The following is an 18052-nucleotide window of genomic DNA, read 5'->3' on the forward strand; positions in this document are numbered from 1 at the left end:
CGTGTATAAAATGGCACTAATCCCTTTCACCAGGGTGGGATGTTGCTATATATCCGTCAGGTTAAGGTCTGGGAGAATCTAGTGCATGCCGTACAAATGTCTAGCGTATATGCTGGAGGTAAGACCCGATTTATCTAAAGATACATCCAAACCTGTGTTGAAGGCTCTCCCAACCAAAATGTCTCCTTCATTGAACTGTTCAAAATGGGAAGTAACATCTCGAAGAACTGGTTCTACTTGTTGTTTAGATTGATGCGAAGTTGAGCAACTTGTTCCCCAATTTACCTTTTAATCATGATGAAATGGCTGTCTGAGTAGGTTCACCTGGCTAGTACCTGCAAACAACCCTTTTTGTGCACCACAATCACTACGATGTAGAGGCCGGAATACAAATGTCACATTGTAAGTTACTAGCCAGGCATGACGACACCCCTCAACCTGCTCGATTTTCCACATGCACTCAGAATAGCAGTTCCTACTCGATGATCACATTCGCCAATGGGCACTGTCAATTTTGGGCCCCGTTTTAAGGAATTGTTTACTGTGAAAATGAGCCATGTCCTTCTTATGAGGTGCATCTACTGCAAAAAGGCAAAATTGATATACAGGCTAAAGAAGCGCTGCCCCATTTTTGTGGTAATATCAGATGGCACATATTAGTTGCAAGTTACCATTCCAGTGAGTGAGCTGTTTGGGCCTCGGCATGCGCCTTCACTGTCGTAACCTGCCAACCGCTGGAGCATGTGTTTAATACGTGCAGTTTTTTTCGCTGCCATCAGTAGGTGTGTGATTAATGTAGCCTTGTCACCTGAAGCTGCATATTTGCCCTCTGCCACAGCACCTAGTAGGACTATTTTGGGTGCCATCGGTAGTTCTGTTCCCATTATTTCTTTTATGTGCCCCAGGACTTCCTTCAAGTAAATTGCAGCTTTCGGGCATGTCCACCACACATGATACAGGTCCCCCTTCTTTCCCACATTGTCTCCAGCATTGTCTCCAGCATTTGGGGGGAGGTATTTAGCGTTGATTTTATGTAAGCGATGAGGAGAAATATACCATCTGTAGCATAGTGTGTATGCTGTCTCCATTGCCGTACATTTGGACGTCTCCTGTGCTCTCGACCATATCTGGCCTCACTCCTCCTCCAAAAACATTTCCCCTTTGTCCTTTTCCCAGTTCCCTTAATACGGAAGGTTGTCATCGGTCGCTGCGTTATTCAGAAACTTTCATAGTCTGGTTATCCCTCCCACGGCTGAACCCTCCTGCATAGTCAGTTCAAGCCCGGTCGGGGTCCTAACACCTGCCCTTTTCACCGTTGGCTGCGAGATCCATTGTCTCAGTTGTGCATATTTGTATGTGTCTTTTTCTGTGATTCCGAATTTCTGTTTGCATTCTATAAAGGACAGCGGGACTCAGTGCATTCGCCCCCTTCCAGCCCTCCCAGAATTTCTGTTGCAGGCCTGTGTGAATTCTGTGGTAAATTCTATGGGAGAGAAAGGACCCAGCCCCCGATGGATGTTCTTCATACTCCGGGCTTTGTCCCAGCTGCGAAGTGTCACTCTGGTGGCTTCCAACAGGTTATCCCCCTCTCACGGGCTACGGTGTTAAGAGACTGTAGAACCTTCAGCGGGAAGGAGGTTGCTGCTTGCTCTATCCCATGCCAACCCCTCGGGTGTTCCCGATCCGCCCATTTGAGCATCGGAGCCAATTGGGCCGTCAGCATGTACCACCCAAAGTCCGGGACTCCCAAACCACCCAAGAGCGGCGGGCGCATCATGATACGCCTTTGGATCCTAGGTGTCTTGTTTTTCCAGATAAACTTAAATATTGCTGTTTGTAGTTCCTTAGTTATGCAGGGAGGTATATCTGTGGAGACCAAGCTTACTACATATAGTAGGCGGGGAAGGAGGGTCATTTTTACAGCTGCAATTCTTGCAAACCAGGATAGTTCCTAGGATTCCCATCTGTGTAAGTCGTCTTGTAGCTGTCTCAGGGGGGTTTATATTCATTTTAAACAAATTTGCTGTGTCCCTTGTCAATTTTATACCCAGATAGTCAAGTGTGTTTTCCTCCCAGATTAGGGGGTATGTCTTCTGTTATGTTTATTGCTTTGGACTTGGAGTAATTTTTCGCGAAGCCTGATATGTTGGCGAACTCCTGCAATGACCTTATAACCCTAGGTAGTGTGTTCTTGGTATCTTTCATATAGAGCATTATATCGTCCGCATATAACGCTATTTTATGTGTTGTCTCCCCGCATGACACTTCTCTAATCTCTGGGTCATCCCTGACCCGCACTATGAAGGGTTCCATTGCCATTGCAAATATCAGGGGGGAGAGGGGACACCCCTGTCGCGTGCCCCTCCTTATGTTTATCTGTTCTGAGCTTAGCCCGTTGACTATGAAGTGTGTGGAAGGGAATTGGAAGTTTGCTAGTACCATCTTTATAAATGCCACTCCACACCCAAACCCCTCCAGAACTAGCCTCAGGTATTCCCAGTCCAGACTATCAAAAGCCCGCCTTGCATCTAAAGCGGCTACCAAGAATCGTTGTTTCGTCCTTGTCCCCGTTTTGATGATGTCGATGGCTTGTCTAACATTGTCTTATTTATTTATATGCATTTTTAAAGCGCTCACACAGCCCGCGGGCATCGAGGTGCTGTTACAGGAATTGTTGTTTGTTTTTTAGTTGTGTCATTGTTTTTGTCTTAGTTGCATATTTATAACGCGCTTAAATACCCAGAGGTTTCTAAGTGCGGACCCAGGGATCGAACCTGTGTTGCTTTGTGTCGTTTTGCTTCCAAAGCGAGCACGTTGCGCTGAGCTATCCTCCCGGGACTTCTGTGTGCCTTCCCTTGATAAATCCGCCTGGTCAGTATGTATGATGTCGCGAGTATTGTCATCAGCCTGGTGCTAACATTTTGGTGTAAATCTTTGCGTCTGTGTTTAGTAGCGCGATAGGGCGATCATTTGAGCATTCTGAGGGGTCTTTATCTGGCTTTAGGGTTAGTATTGTCATGGATTTCCCCATGTCTGGCGTGACCGACCCTTCCTCTCTGATGACATTGAAGAGGTGTGTGAATGGGCCCAGCAATTGGTTGCGGTGGGTTTTATAGTAGCCATTTCCCGAACATTCTTACGATTCTGTTGCAGCTTGTTTTCAGGTGGTCAGTTCTGATATATCCACAGTCGACTCGGACGTTGAAGTTTGTGTTCCGCTTTTACACCCATCATTCAAGGTGTTTGAGGTGGCCTGTTAATTTCGCTTCTCTTCCGGTTCTCCTTTTCCGCTGCGTTGACCATTCCCATGGGTTGTCCGGGCCAGTAGCAGAGTTCGGTTGTGGACTACTGTCCATCCGTTCTGGTCTGTCTCCATCTGTAGAAGTGGGAGTCTTTCTTCACAGGGGTTAATTGTCCTCGGTTTACCTTCCCAGGTGAAGGAAAGTCCAAAAGGGTAGACCCGTGAAGAAAAGTCCAAAAGGGTGGACCCATTTGTATGATATGTGTTTTGCTTGCAATGCTTTTGTGACTGGCTGCATTAATCTTCTTTTGTGGAGAGTCACGAGGGCCAGATCTTGATATAGCAGTATTCGGCATCCGTTGATCGTTAAGTAAGTCTGTATTTGTCCTTGCAGCTTTCAGAATGTCCTCTTTCAGGCAGTAGGGTGTGAGAGCGATCAGCACCTCTCTCGGTCTCGCCCCTGGTTCATTCCTTTTCGGGCCTACTTAGTGTATTCTCTTGAATCGGATCATTTCCGGTCGGATGTGGTTCAGTAGACTACCGAAACACTGCTGCATCATATCTCTAAGATCACTGTTACTGATTCGGTCAAACCTTTGACCCTGATGTTGGACCTCCGTGAACGGTTTTCAAGGTCCTCCGCCTGGAGCTCTAGGTTATTCGTTGCTCTGGCTACCTGGTCTCGAAGTATGCTACATTGTTTTGATTCTTCCACCATACTTGAAAGACCCTTCTCTACTACATCCACTCTCTCCCCCAGGTCGTCCATTTCTTTTCGCTTTAATTTCTTCCTTCATTTGGCCCATTTGGTTTTGGAATGTGCTCGTCAGCCTAGCTTCCATCCCTTTTAGGCAGTTCAGCAGCTCTTCTTTGTCTGTGGTCATTGTGGGCGTGAGAGCAGTGACCTCTGAGGCCTTCGTGTCTTGTGGTGTTATGGGTGATGGGGTATCAACCTGCTATTTTTGCTTGTGTTGTATTATCAGTGAACTGAGAGCGCTTCTATCTTTGTTAGCAACTTTTTATCCCTCTGTGTTTGCTGTCGTCTACTTCGTGTGCACCTGTTTTCTTTCAAGCCCTTATTAGCTCTGGGGTACTCTGGGCCGTGCGTACGGGGTCGAAACAGTTCCTTCCTGTGACTTAAAGATGCTTGGTCCTCTGTACTCCCTCTGATCCGCCCAGAACCTGCCTTCCCCTTATCGTCGGGGCCCTAATTGTTATGTTTGTGATTCCAGGATCACAGCCACCTCTCATGACTTGTTATCTTTTCGCAAATTCCGGGATTGCTCTGTAAAGTGTTTTTGTGTGGCGTATGTGGTTGTGGTAACACTGTTGGGTTAGGTCCAATGGGGTTTTCCTCCCCTGTGTGGGTCAGATCAGTCCAAGTTCTTTATCAGTGCTCCCTGTGCATAGTCTCTGAGGGTGCACGTTCAGGTGACCACCTCTTTCCAAGGCCAGGCGCTTTACAGGTCTCCGTATTCCCTGAGTACTTGGGGCTGTGGCTTGTACCGTGCTGGCTCTGCATGGTAGCTCTTGCTGTTAAGTTCCTGGCTGACGTTTTAAGGACCGTTGCGCGCTGCTTCAGCGTTCGTCACGGGTAGACCCCTACTTTCCGTGTTAGACCACTGACTTTGTCGTTCCATGCCTGGGTGAGAAGAAGGTTTAGGTCCGTGAGACTGGTTTAGGGGTGATGACCTTGGAGTTGGATGGGTGCCCACATTCCAACTGTGGTCCGCCGTACATTAATGGGTATCAGGCAGGCACCCGTAGCGCCCATGTTGTTCTGTTCCTCACCGGTGGACTTTTGGTATCTCTTTTCTGGGCCCCTTTGTGTTTGACTTGTGGGGGTTAAAGTTAGAGTCTCTCCCCCCCCCATTCGTATGTTCAACTTTCCCCTGCTGGCACTGTTTCCCCCGCTTTTCTTCCCCTTGTTGCAGGGTGGTGTTCGGTACCAAGGCAGAACCGGTGTCCCCTTTGTGTGATGCCCTACTTCGGGTGGTCTCTTCAGCCGTTGCTTCCTCTCCCACTGTGTAGGGCTTTCCAGGCCCGCATTTGGATGGGCTCCATCGGGCTCTGAATTGGGGTTAGCTCCTACACCCCCACTTCCAACTGGAACAGGAGTGCCAGTCTGCTGGGCCGGCATACTTTAGTTCTTGGCCCAGGTAAACCCCCAGGAGGCGGACTCAGTCTCCTTACCTCCACCGGCAGCTCACTTCCTGTTTTCCGTGTTTTTTAGACGGTGGCAGCTCTGTGGTCTTTCCGCCTGTGTGGTGTGGTCGGGCACCGGTGTTGTCCAACTCGCCCGTTCTCTGAGGCTCCACAGCGACCTGCAGGGGGAAGGCAGAATGTCCCTCATGCCACTAACTCGGCACCGACCTGCTTGTCTGGGTAAGGCGCTGTGCGCCCGCTGTGTCTTCCCGCTATTTTCCTGCACTGGTGTTTACCCACTGGGCTTGCCCTTCCCACAATCTGGCAGCGTGGCAGGTGAAGGCACCGGCATAGCGCGCCCCCGCTTCTCCAGCCCTGGCGGGGTGCTTCGATGGTCAGCTGGACACTATCACCTTCCCCTGCTCCGCTGTTGTTACACGCCTGACCTCTCGGCGGGTTTGGAACTGTGCATATTCGCACCTCTCACCAGGCTCCAGAGGTTAATATTGCTATGAGCTTGATATTTCTTTGTATCATCTCAGTAGAACGCCTCGAAAAACTTTCTTTTATGCGGTTTTCCATGTCTCCAAACTGCTTTTGGCTCCTTTGTTTTCCCGCCTGTACGGAGGACCCGAGGTATGCATCCTCACGGTCCGGTGGCCATCTTGGGAATCCCTTAATGAAAAATTTTTACCGAAAAAATACAAATTAAAAACAATATTCTGGGGGGGGGTTCACCCCCAAACCCCCATTTCCCTTTGTTTATAACCCCTCCTCAACTTCATCCTCACCCATTTTAACCCCGTACCCCACCCCCATATATATATGTAATAGAAAATCGGTATTTGTTCGGTAACTGGAAACCCATTTTTGTTGTCTGCGTTTTCACTGGATACCTGGCAAAGGCACCACATCACATTGTGAGAGACAGCCACCCCTGGGAGATATTAGGATAGGCTTCATCTAATACTGACAGTAGGGTTTACCCATCTCTATTTGCCAACCAGGTGAACAGGGAAGCCTGGGCTATGGTGGTGGGAAGACCACGGGTGACAAGAGAGGGTCAGCCTTTAGTGTGTCCAGCTATCCTCGCATACCATAACGTTTCAACCTTATTTGACTTCTGAAAAATAATAAACCATCAACCATCTTCTGGAATATTGATGTTTCTTCAAATAAATAATTAAGTATGTTAGTTTGAGATAACCTAAAGTACTATTACTTTCTTTTTAGCATTCGGTTTATATTCCAGCTAAATATACAGATGCAATTCAAGTGGTTTAGTTCTATCATTTTTTAAAATATCTTTATTTTACTTTTACACACATAAAGCGAAAACGCATTACCACCCCCACTGCTGCATTACTGTGTCAAAGGCTACGAAAAACATTCAAATCACAAATATGATGCTCTTAACAATTCTTGTGAAAAAGTGTTCAGCTAGTAATCAATTAGTCCCCAAACCCCCTCTAATTCTGTGACATCCCAAGCCATCTCTCCTTCCACTTCTGTAGTGCACCCTTGCAGCCTAAGCTACTATACAGTCTTGCTGCGGTTAGAGGTAATTGTGTGAGTGGCCAAGTCTACTGAATGTGTCATTGAGACAAGCATAACAGAAAATCACTTAGAACACCAGGGGATGTATTATCAAGGGCCTACTAGTACACAAGCTAATGTACTGGGTCCCTTGGAAAACAGATCTCTGTCAATTTCTAATTTCCGGATAACAACCATTTTTCTATCAGGTAGAAAATGTTAAAACATTGAATGGAATTTGGTATTAAAGGGAATCACTAAATTGGTATAATTGTTGTTCCCTAAATCCTACAAGCCTGCCCCTGGTATGTGCTTTTTCCCTTTTCAGCCCTTTTCATAACTTTCTAAAACAAAGACCTTCCTTTATTCGTTTTTCTTTTCCCATCTCTTCTCTTATCCCTAAGCAGTGCCAGATGATCTGTACCAAATTATTTTCCACAGTTTCATTTAAATGTATTGTGATCAGTTGCTCTAGCAATATGTCTTCAGTTTTTTCAGCAGTATTTGTGCCTCTTTTTTCATCGCACAGTTTGTTTTATTGCTTACAATTATCATCAATTTGCCTTTCATCTCTAAATGGACTGTTACACCATTTCAATGAAATTCTTCATCTGTCATTTTCTTTTAATAGCTTCCTTGTTATCATCAGAATGATTGTTAGCTGACCATGTTTTGATTTTTTTGGTCGAATTTTACATTGTAGCCAATCTTTTAAGGCAACAGTACTGAAATTAGCTATATTGTGCTTTGGTCCTTTGTTTGTGTTGTCCCTGTAAAATGAACTCTTTGTGCCCTCGGTATTTCAGATCTCATGTCCCAATTGTTCGCGTTTTATTACGTTTTATTTTCCTAGACAGTTGCAGTAATGGATTCCCATAAGGCTTTCTCCTCCCTTTCTGTTGACGCAAACGCCCCTTTGTTGATTTGAGGTTTTTCACTGCTTCCATTGGATCGCTCTGGAGAATTCAGGGAAATCATTTCTGCCCCACCACTTTGAAATTTTACCAGCCGCTTCTGATATTGATTAATCTGTTTTACTTTCCTTACCATGAATTGGACTAATGGTTTTGGTTTATTGACCTGCATCAGTTCCATCTATAATGCAACAATGAGGTCTGTACTTCTCTTTCCCTAGTCTTTTTATTCTCTCCTTTCACAATTCAGTCTGCCCAAGGTAGAAGAGGCGGGTTTACTCGCATTTCAAATTGCACTTTTTCTCTTCTGGTATTCTTGAGTAATCTGAAAACAAATACATTTTCAAATTCAATCCTTTTTTATGAAGGACACATGGTAAAATTGAGCATAGTATGGGGGAGCTCTCTGGAGCTCAATCATTGTGGGATTCCCACGACTGCCTTTTTACTTGAACTATTTCATCACTTGAAAGGATTGTTTTGAAACAATGTAACTAGAAGAGAGTACATTCATAAAAGGTACCAAAAGACTACAAGCAAGACATCTGGAAACTGTGGCACTTTGTATTTAAATGCTGCTTAATTTAAAATGTAAAATAGCATGTTTTAGTTTATCGTTATTGTCGGAGGAGAAAATAAGTCAAATTAATTTTTGTAAATGGTTTTCTTCCACTTCAGGCATGTTTTCTTCCTGAATTCATGTAGCCTGGAAATCAGAAACCTTAAGGTTAATTCGACTGCATTGTGTGTATCCAGCTGCCCCCAGCAGCAGCTCAGCTCTTTGGAAGAAGTTCAGTTGTTTGCCAGAAATAACGGTAAGTATAGAAAGTTGGTGAAAGTTGAATGCACAGCAGCTCCTTCACATTGGAAGTTTTCTTGTAATCAGCAACTGCCCACTTCGGTTAGTTTTACAAATGGATCAAAATACCAAGTAAATGCAATGCAGACATAGACATCTTTTTTTTTTTAAACTTCTTTTTATTGGCATTTCCAATTGCACTCAACTCCTCATCGATTATGCATACAACTCTGACAGTAGAAATAAAACAACATAACCCCAACTCCCCCCCCCCCTCACCGCCCGGAGGATCTGAGTCTCTTGTATCATTATGCAAGCAGTTAAGTCGAAAATAGGTCCAAAATCCTAATTTTGTGAGGGCACCACTGTTCCATGTAGTCTGACTGGAGGTAATCCAGTACCGCCCCCCATTCCTACCCGAAGAATCCGCTCGAACCTTGCAGGTTATGCGTTAACCTTTCCATTGACTCCAGTGCCCACACCTTCTGAAGCCACCCGAACACCAATGGGGGGTCTTTTTGTTTTCCAATTCTGTGCAATTGCAAGCCACGCTGCAATGACCAAGCCCATAAAGCTCCTTCATTGTGCCTCCGATAATGCTTTGGCCGTCTGGTCCCGTAGCCCGCAGAGCCATACCCTCTCTCCCATTTGGCCTGCGCTCGGAAAGATTGCCTGCATCTGGTTTCTTACTTAAACCCAGAACTTTTGGATCCCCTGGCAGTCCCACCAAATGTGTTTCCAGGTGCCCTCCCTTGAGCAGACCCTCCAGCAAAGTTTGGATGTATTTGTATACATTGTATTCAATCTCTCAGGGGTATAGTGCCATTGGGTCATCACCTTCACCCACATTTCTCTCATCTGGACTGCGCGTGTCAATTTAGGGATATTTGCCCATAGGTCCTCCCATTGCGGTCTACTGATATTCTCCCCTAGTGTGTCTTCCCATTTTTTCATATAGTTCCATTTTATGGTCTCTGTCTGGATATTTATGCACCTGTAAAGTGTTGAAACCAGCTTCCTTGACCCTGAGTTCGTCAGGGTATATGTTTCAAATGGGGTATGGTCCCGCTTGGCCGCCCTCTTAATGTGTTGTGTCACTAACCAGTGCTTTAGCTGCTCGTATTTGTATCTGTCTGCGTTCCTAAGATTAAGCTGTTTTACAGACCTCAAACGATTTTATGTCTTGGTCTTGGGCCATTTGTCCTGTTTTTGTGCACCCACTTCTCGAAGGCCCCCTTTTCCCTTCCTGGTGGGAATTCAGGGTTCCCAAACGTGGGAGTAAATGGGGCGTATTCCTGTGTGAGGGTGCCTCTGCATTTCTGTTTGTTCCAGGCGTCCATCAGGGCTCGTAGGACCTCACTAATTCTGAGATTTGGGTGTCTGAAGTGTTCCTTGCTACTGCCCTGTCTTGCATCACCTACCATTTTTGCTGATCTTCTGCCATCATTTCCTTCAAAAACCCCAGCTGCGCCGCTTGATAATAGTTATAAAAGTGTGGAAGGGCCATTCCTCCTTCTCTGATTGCAGCTGACAGTACCGCCCTACCTACCCTCGGTTGTTTCCCGTTGCATATAAAGGTGGAGACCATCTTTGTCAATGCCTTAAAGAAAGACGTGGGGACCCTAATCGGGAGTGCCTGGAAGTAGTACACCACCCTGGGAAAAACGTTCACCTTTATGGACGCGATTCGTCCCCACTGGCAGATCGTCATTGGGTTCCAACGCTCCAGGTCCTTTTTTATTTTCTCCAGGAGATTCAGATAGTTTTCCCCATAGAGGATGTCTACTCACCTTGTAAGCTTTATGCCTAAATACTTTATTCCCGAATTTGCTATTCTTAAGTTTAGGGCAGATGCTATCTTTCCTATTTCCCCTTGTCCCCTGCTAGGACGAGCAGTTTTGATTTGTGTCTATTGATCTTCAGTCCTGAGATTGCCCCAAATTTGTCTAGTTTGTTTATTGTTACGGAGAGAGTTTGTGTAGGGTCTGTAAGTGTGACCAGCATATCATCTGCGTATGCTGTTACCTTATGTTGCCCCCCTGCCATATCAATTCCTGTGATGGAAGCCAGTTCTCTGATTCTGATTAGAAGCGGTTCTAGGAAAATAGCGTAGTGGAGGGGGGAGAGCGGGCATCCTTGTTTGGTGCCTCTAGAGATTCCCACTACATTCAAGACTTCCCCATTAATGGCTATCCTAATTGATGGAGTGTTGCAGTTTGCCTTGATCATCTGAATATATTGGTCCCCAAACCCCATGGCCTTCATTGTGCGGAATACCAACGACCACTCTACCCGATCAAAGGCCTTTTCGGCGTCTAACGATAACAGTATTGCTGGAGTGTGCGTTATGCCAATCTTCTCTATTAAGTGTATTACTCTTCTCGTATTGTTATGGGTTTGCCTACCCGGGACAAAGCCTGATTGGTCCAAATTTATCAGCTTTGTAAGAAGAGGTGACAGTCTCTGGGCAAGAATCTTCGTGTATAATTTTGAGTCCAGATTAATAAGGGCTATCGGGCGATAGGAGGTGGGTTGCGCAGGGTCCTTTCCCACTTTGTGGAAGACCAGTACATTTGCTTTGTTCATTGATGGTGTCACATTCCCTTCGCTTTTAAAGGTATTAAAGAGCCTTGTTAAAAATGGGGTTAATATTTTTTGTAGAACAATGCCGTAAACCCATCAGGTCCAGGTGCTTTGTTCATCGGGAGGGCCCTGATTGCAATCTTCACCTCTTCTTCCGTGATGATACCCTCAGGGATGTCTCTGTCTACTTCCGCGATTTGTGGGATGGTTATGGCCTCTAGGTATTTCCCCTGGTCCACTCCATTCGGGTTACCAGTTGCGTACAATGATTGGTAGTATTCTTCTTTGAAGGCATCCCCTATATCCTTTGTGTGGGTCACTGCCTCCCCTCTTGAATAACATATAGACAGGTTTTTAAATGTTATTATGGCAGCTGATTTATTTATTGTATTGTTGCGACATGCCTAAGGCACTGCTTCTGAGCGACAAGAAGTATCACAGGGGAAAGAGGGAAGAAGGCCCTGATGGGACGTCATTCCTCTGGTGCAGGAAGGGGAGAGGTAGCTGACTTCATTCACGGCTGGCTTACACCTGCATTCCAGATATCAAGATCTACAGCATTACAGAAACATGTGCTTTGGCAGACGTTTCAACATATGGCTATATGTCCCCCCCAACCTTTTCCCCCACACCCCCTGTCTCTGCACCTCCATCTGTCCGTATGCATGTCCTAAATGTACTAGGACTGGTTAGTTTGTCTGTCCTGTTCCCCCCACTCACCACCGTTTTCAGCCCTCCCCTCCCGAGCTTGGTCTCAATTGTACCATTTCATGCACTTGCACAAGGAGAAATGTCGTCAGACCTAGAATGCTAATTTTTCTGTTTAGATCATTTGAATATTCAAGGTCTAAGAATGATTACTGTACTCCCTTGTTCCCATCCCGCCTTAAACGCTTTGTAGCACTTCACCCGTGTATATGCTCTATATGAATAAAAATTAAGTATATTAATAAATGCAAGGCCCTTGTCAAAATGTATATACACATTTTCTCTACTCTATGAGCATAAGGGGACTTTGAATATTGCTCAACAGCGATAACCTCACAAGAGTCCGACCCTCTTATGACATAAAGGCTCTCTCAAATAGTTAATAAATAATTTGGCCGGTAAACCTTCTTTTAGAATATAATGTTTTGTCCCTATGATTTTTTTTTTGGCAGTAAAGCTATAGAAGACATTGGCCTCTGAATACTTTGATATATTTGAATATGCAAATGTATGTATCTTGGTGCTTACGCAATGTTTCTTGGTGTTGCATCTTTTCTTTCTCCAGTTTTCTCCCGTTTCTTGGTTGTGTTCAGCTCTGACTTGTCAGTACTTCAGATCTCTCGCATATGTATGGTATACTATTCAGCATGATACTGTAGCGAATGGTGCAACCTGTCTGGTAACAGGAGAGAGGCTACTTAGACCCCTAGAAATGCCCCAGAGCAAGTGAAGGCCGCCTAAAATGATTGTCAGGTACACCTTACACACACAGCATTTTACCTGAATCCCTGCTAATGTACCTCCACCTGCGGTTTTAGGTTAAACCCCAAAGTTCCACATTTGTAAAGGAGTGAAATTTAGCTGAATAAAGGTCCTACTTTAATACATGATTATGCACAATCTGAAAAATAAAACTTTAACAATTACAGGAATGTGGTTGTTTTTTTTTCAAACATGTATTAAAAGTCTAAAACAAACATGATCTTTAACAGGCAGCATTAACTGGCAGGCAGTAGGAACGCAGTTCACTTTACATGGATTTCCCTGCCTTGTCCTTTGAGTAACAGAGGTAGCCTTGAGTAAGCCTAAAATCATGAACTGAAAAGCTGCTGGTGCATCACGCAATCCAAATGGCATCATCACATATTCGAATAGTCCAAATTTTGCTTGGCAAGCCAACTTCACTCATCACCCTTTCACACTCATACCAAATGGTAGGCTTCTCTTAAATCCTTTTTTGTAAAATCATTGCTCCCTTAGTTGAGCCAACAATCAACAATAAGGAATAACCTGGGGGGGCGTGGCCGACTGCGCGATGCAGTAGACGTGTGCCTTCGGAGCTCCCGCGACCGCTGCCTAACATCCTGTTTAAACGACCACCTGGAAATATCTGGTGACCCCCAAAGTAAGACCCCCCGGTGCCTGACATCCCAGGGCACGTCTGTGGCGAATTCCAGCCTGTAACTCGCAGGGGCTCTGGCACTAGGAGCGAGAGTAAACTACGCCAGCTCGGCTCGACGACGAACCAAGATGGCCGCCGGACCATCGGGTGCGCACTGAGTGGGGAGCGATACATCCATACATCCAGCGGCGACCGCAAAGTAGGCGGATCGAGGCTCCTGGAGGAATCTGAGAGAGACCAGGAAGGACGGGTGGGAACGACAGACCATCATATCAGAGCGGTGCGCCGCTACGGAGACCCGTAGGCGGCCCTGCCGGCGTGGACCCCACCCTCCTCCCCCCGTGTGACCACCTTCAGGGCTGTTGGAACTGGCAAACACCCCCGGCACGTCGCAGCAAAAATCCCAGCGCCCGGCGGCTGGGCCCACATGCCCAACTTTGCGGATTCACTATCTGGCTCTGGGCTCAAACTCACAGGGCACCGGCGGCGCTTCCACTGTGACTGAGCTGCTGCGTAACAGGACTGTACCCAAGATACGGGGCCTGACGGCGGACATGGGGAAAGACAAAATTAGAAGGCCCACTACGCAAAACAGAATCGACCAATATACGATCCCTCCTTCGCAAGCTCCTGATTTCCAACCGGTACCATCGGAAGAAGTGGATCCAGCACCTGGGCTCTCCCTAAAGGACGTCATGGCGGCCATAGCAGACTCCCGCTCGTCGATGGAGCAGAAGATGGATGGAATCAGCCTGGATGTGTCCCTCCTCCGACACGACCTGCAGAAACTCTCGGCACGTACGACCGAGGCGGAACAGCGCATTTCCAATACGGAGGATGGGGTACACGCAATACAGCAGGAACTCCAAGGAGTCTCCGCCAAACTTAAAAGCCTGGAGGCCAGGGTCGAGGAGGGGGAGGGCAGATCCAGGCGCAACAACATTCGAATCCTCGGTATCCCTGAGAAAGCCGAAGGTCCCTGTATGGAACTCTTTTTGGAACAGTGGCTGATGGACCTCTTCGACCAACGATCCTTTTCGAAATTCTTCTCGATAGAGAGAGCACACCGAATGCCCTCTGGTAGACCACTGCCAGGAGCCTCGCCGCGCACGGTGATAGCAAGGTTACTAAATTATCGGGACCGAGACACGCTGCTGCACCTCGCACGAACCAAAGGTACGACCACCTTTAATGGCTCCAAGATCGCCTTCTTCCCCGATTACACGCGGGAGGTCCAGAAGGCGAGGCAATCCTTCGAAAGACTTAAAAGACAGCTTCAAGGGATGGGAGTCAAGTACGGCCTGCTCTTCCCTGCCCAGCTGAAAATATACCACAAGGGCACAACGGTCCACTTTAATGACCCGAAGGAGGCCTGGCGATGGGCAGAACAACACATTGAAGGGGACTGGTCGGCGCACCGACCCAACAGGGGCAGAAATCCTAGGCCCCCGCCGGATCATCCTCGAGACCCGGACAGGCCACCCTCGCCGAATCGGCAGGCGGAGGCTGGAGACTGAACATGAATGCTCCTTGTGGACGGGCCTGGGCCCTCGTGAAGGGGCGCTCCAAACGGTTGTTACAGAAGGCCCGTACTGTGAGTCGTCTATGTTATTAATAATGCGGTTTGCGGGGGCATATCTCCACCGCACCGGCCAAGGCAACAGGGCCCCCCCACCAACTTTCAATTTCTAATCTGTTTAGTCTTATTGTGTATGAGAGTTTGTAAGGCTGACACGTAACACGTGTTGAAAGTTATGATGTTGGGGCTACAGGTACTTCGTGTTGGGGTGGAGTATGGGGAGGGGGAGGGAAGGGAATGTTCTAATAAGTTTCTTGTTACCCTAGGAGCACCGCGTCGCCGCGGGCTCCGAAATATGTTGAGGCTCAAGATAGGACGAGGCCACAGACGATCCAGGCAACACAATCTTCGACACTTTAGACACACACCGCAGTACACTACTATTGGCAGGGACCCCTTGCCTGTAAAACACCCGCTCAACTACTTACCCCACTCTCTGGATGGCACCCCCACAACCCCAATCGACTCCGACTGAACGCCCCAAATCCCTCAAGGTGCTCACCTGGAACGTAAACGGGATGGGCTCTCCGATCAAGAGGCGCCTGATTAAACAAACACTTAGTAGACACTCCCCCGATGTGGCCCTGCTATCCGAAACACACCTAGCAGGTCTGAATTGCTCTTACTTCCAACGCACTAACTACAGGTCTGCTTTCCACGCGGGATATACAATGGGGTCTAGGGGCACTCTCATACTTATCCACAAACGTGTTCCTTTCACCCTCCAATGCTCGGAACACGACCCACGAGGTTGCTACATACTGGTCCTTGGTACGTTGTGGAGTGAGAGGGTCGCCTTCGTCTCGGTATACTCCCCGCCCGGACTGGGGCAGGAACTCCTGGACGAGTTAACTGCCCTCATAGGTAAACACCAACCTGATAAGCTGTTTCTAGGGGGAGATTTCAACGACGTCATGTGCAATTCCACTGACCGCACACATCTCAGACAACGTAACCCAGACACCCCCACAAGACTATCTAACTTTGTGTCCGCCCTGGGCTTGGGCGATGTATGGCGGGAACTGCACCCGGATGCTAGGGGGTACTCCTTCCACTCCGGTGCCCATGGCTCCCTCTCCAGGATCGACTATCTTCTTGTTCCACACACGGACCTCCACAGGGTACTTTCGGCGGATTTCCTTCCCCGGGGCATTTCCGACCATTCGCCTCTGCTCGTGGAGGTCCGTGTACAAGGCGCTTCCCCCCCTGGGACATGGCGATTGAACACTTACTACTTGGGTTTCCCTGAACTTGTTGACCACCTCACTGAAGTCTCCACCGAGTACTTCGAAATCAACGATAATGGAGAACAAGATCCGGTGGTGGTCTGGGAGGCCTATAAGTCCGTTTTACGGGGGGCCTTAATCTCCTGGGTGGCAAATAGAAGGCGGGAGAGACTCCGGGACATAACAAGAGCGGAAGATGAGCTGACCCAATGTGAGAACGAGCACATCCTCGGCCCATCCCTGCAGACCCAACTCTCCCTTAAACGTGCCACTGAACGGCTCCGTAATCTTTCATTAGACAATGCGAAACAAGCCCATTGGGACTCCAGAGCCAGAATCTACGAGCATGGAGACAAGGCTGGTCGGTTGCTGGCTTGGTTGGAGAAGAGGGACGAGGGTCAACGGTGTGTTCGTGAGATTGTCACTCCACAGGGTGAGAGGTTCGAATCGGACGCGGAGATAGCTGAAGCCTTTGCCCAATATTATGAAGCGCTCTACCGGGCCCCGACCTCGCGGTTGGACCCAACCCTCCTAAACGGCATAATATTCCCAACTCTCTCTGTGCAACAAAAGGCGTGCTTGGACTCCGCCCTCTTAGAGACTGAGGTGGCTGAAGCACTAGCTCAATTGCAGACCGGGAAAACACCGGGCCCGAACGGGTTCCCAATTGAAACTTGGCAGAAGTTGGGGGGAACCAACATAACATCCTCCCTCCATAAAATGCTACTTACGGCCCGGGAACAAGGCGCTCTCCCGCAGGATCTATGTAAAGCTACCATCGTCGTCATCCCTAAACCTGACAAACCCCAGGAGCAGTGTGCCTCCTACAGACCGATCTCGCTGATCAATGGCGAAGCCAAAGTCCTTGCCAAGGTCCTGGCCAATAGGTTACAACTGGTGGTTGATACATTAATACACCCGGACCAATGCGGCTTTATGCCACACAAATCGACCAGAATGAACTTACGCCGACTTCACTTGGCGTTGGAGAGGGCCCCTATCGTTGACACTTCGCTTGCCCTCCTGGCAATCGACTTCGAGAAGGCCTTCGACTCGGTTCGATGGGATGGCCTCTGGGAGATCATGGCACGGATGGGCTTTGGGGAGGGGTTCCTGGGGTGGGTGAAGCTACTATACACGAACATCTGGGCGGAAGTCAAGGTGAATGGGTGGACGTCTCGCTCCTTCCGACTGGGCAGGGGCACACGGCAGGGATGCCCCCTCTCCCCCCTCCTTTTCGCTCTGGCGATAGAGCCATTGGCCATTTGGCTTCGCCAAAGCACATCCTGGGTGGGATTTAGATGGCCGGAGGGCCACGAGGATCGGATCTCTCTTTACGCTGACGACCTCCTGATATACCTGGGAGACCCCACCCAAACTTGCCCCATAGTGACCCAGATTCTTGTCCTATATGGGGAATTCAGCGGTCTAAGGATCAACTGGAAGAAATCTGTTTTCTTCGCGGTGAAGGGAAGGGGACAGCCCGACCCGAGGGAATGCCCATACCGAATAGAACAATCTGGTTTCCGATATCTCGGGATCTGGATAACGACGGACCTGACCAGTTATAGCAAGCATAATCTTCAACCAATCTTGGACCGATTCTCTAACGACGTACAACATTGGAAGCTTCTCCCCCTGACCCTCATGGGCAGAGCCGCTCTCTTCAAGATGCTGGCCCTCCCGCGATTCCTCTACGCCCTTCAGAATGCCCCTCTGCAGATCCCGGGGGCTGAATTTGACCGGGCGGAAACCCTCCTTAGGCAACTCTTGTGGGGTGGAGGGCAGGCGCGCATAGCACTGGCCACACTCCAGAGGTCAGTATGGGAGGGTGGGATCGGAGTGCCCCGCCTTCAAACCTACTACTGGGCCTCACAACTTGCGGTGATCAATGACCTACTACACGGGGACCGGGAACT

General features: G+C 48.0%; 1 protein-coding gene across 1 annotated transcript in view; it reads left to right on the top strand.

Moving 5' to 3' along the window:
• SLC44A3 (solute carrier family 44 member 3) overlaps positions 1–18052 on the top strand; it is an 826819-nt gene that overhangs the window by 263929 nt on the left and 544838 nt on the right. Inside the window, exon 4 of the mRNA XM_069641271.1 lies at positions 8515–8651. Coding sequence (XP_069497372.1) covers positions 8515–8651 — 137 coding nt within the window. The remainder of the gene's footprint in view (positions 1–8514; positions 8652–18052) is intronic.

This window comes from Ambystoma mexicanum, chromosome 1q, assembly GCF_040938575.1.
Source record: "Ambystoma mexicanum isolate Mex_15411 chromosome 1q, UKY_AmexF1_1, whole genome shotgun sequence".
Lineage (NCBI taxonomy): Eukaryota > Metazoa > Chordata > Amphibia > Caudata > Ambystomatidae > Ambystoma > Ambystoma mexicanum.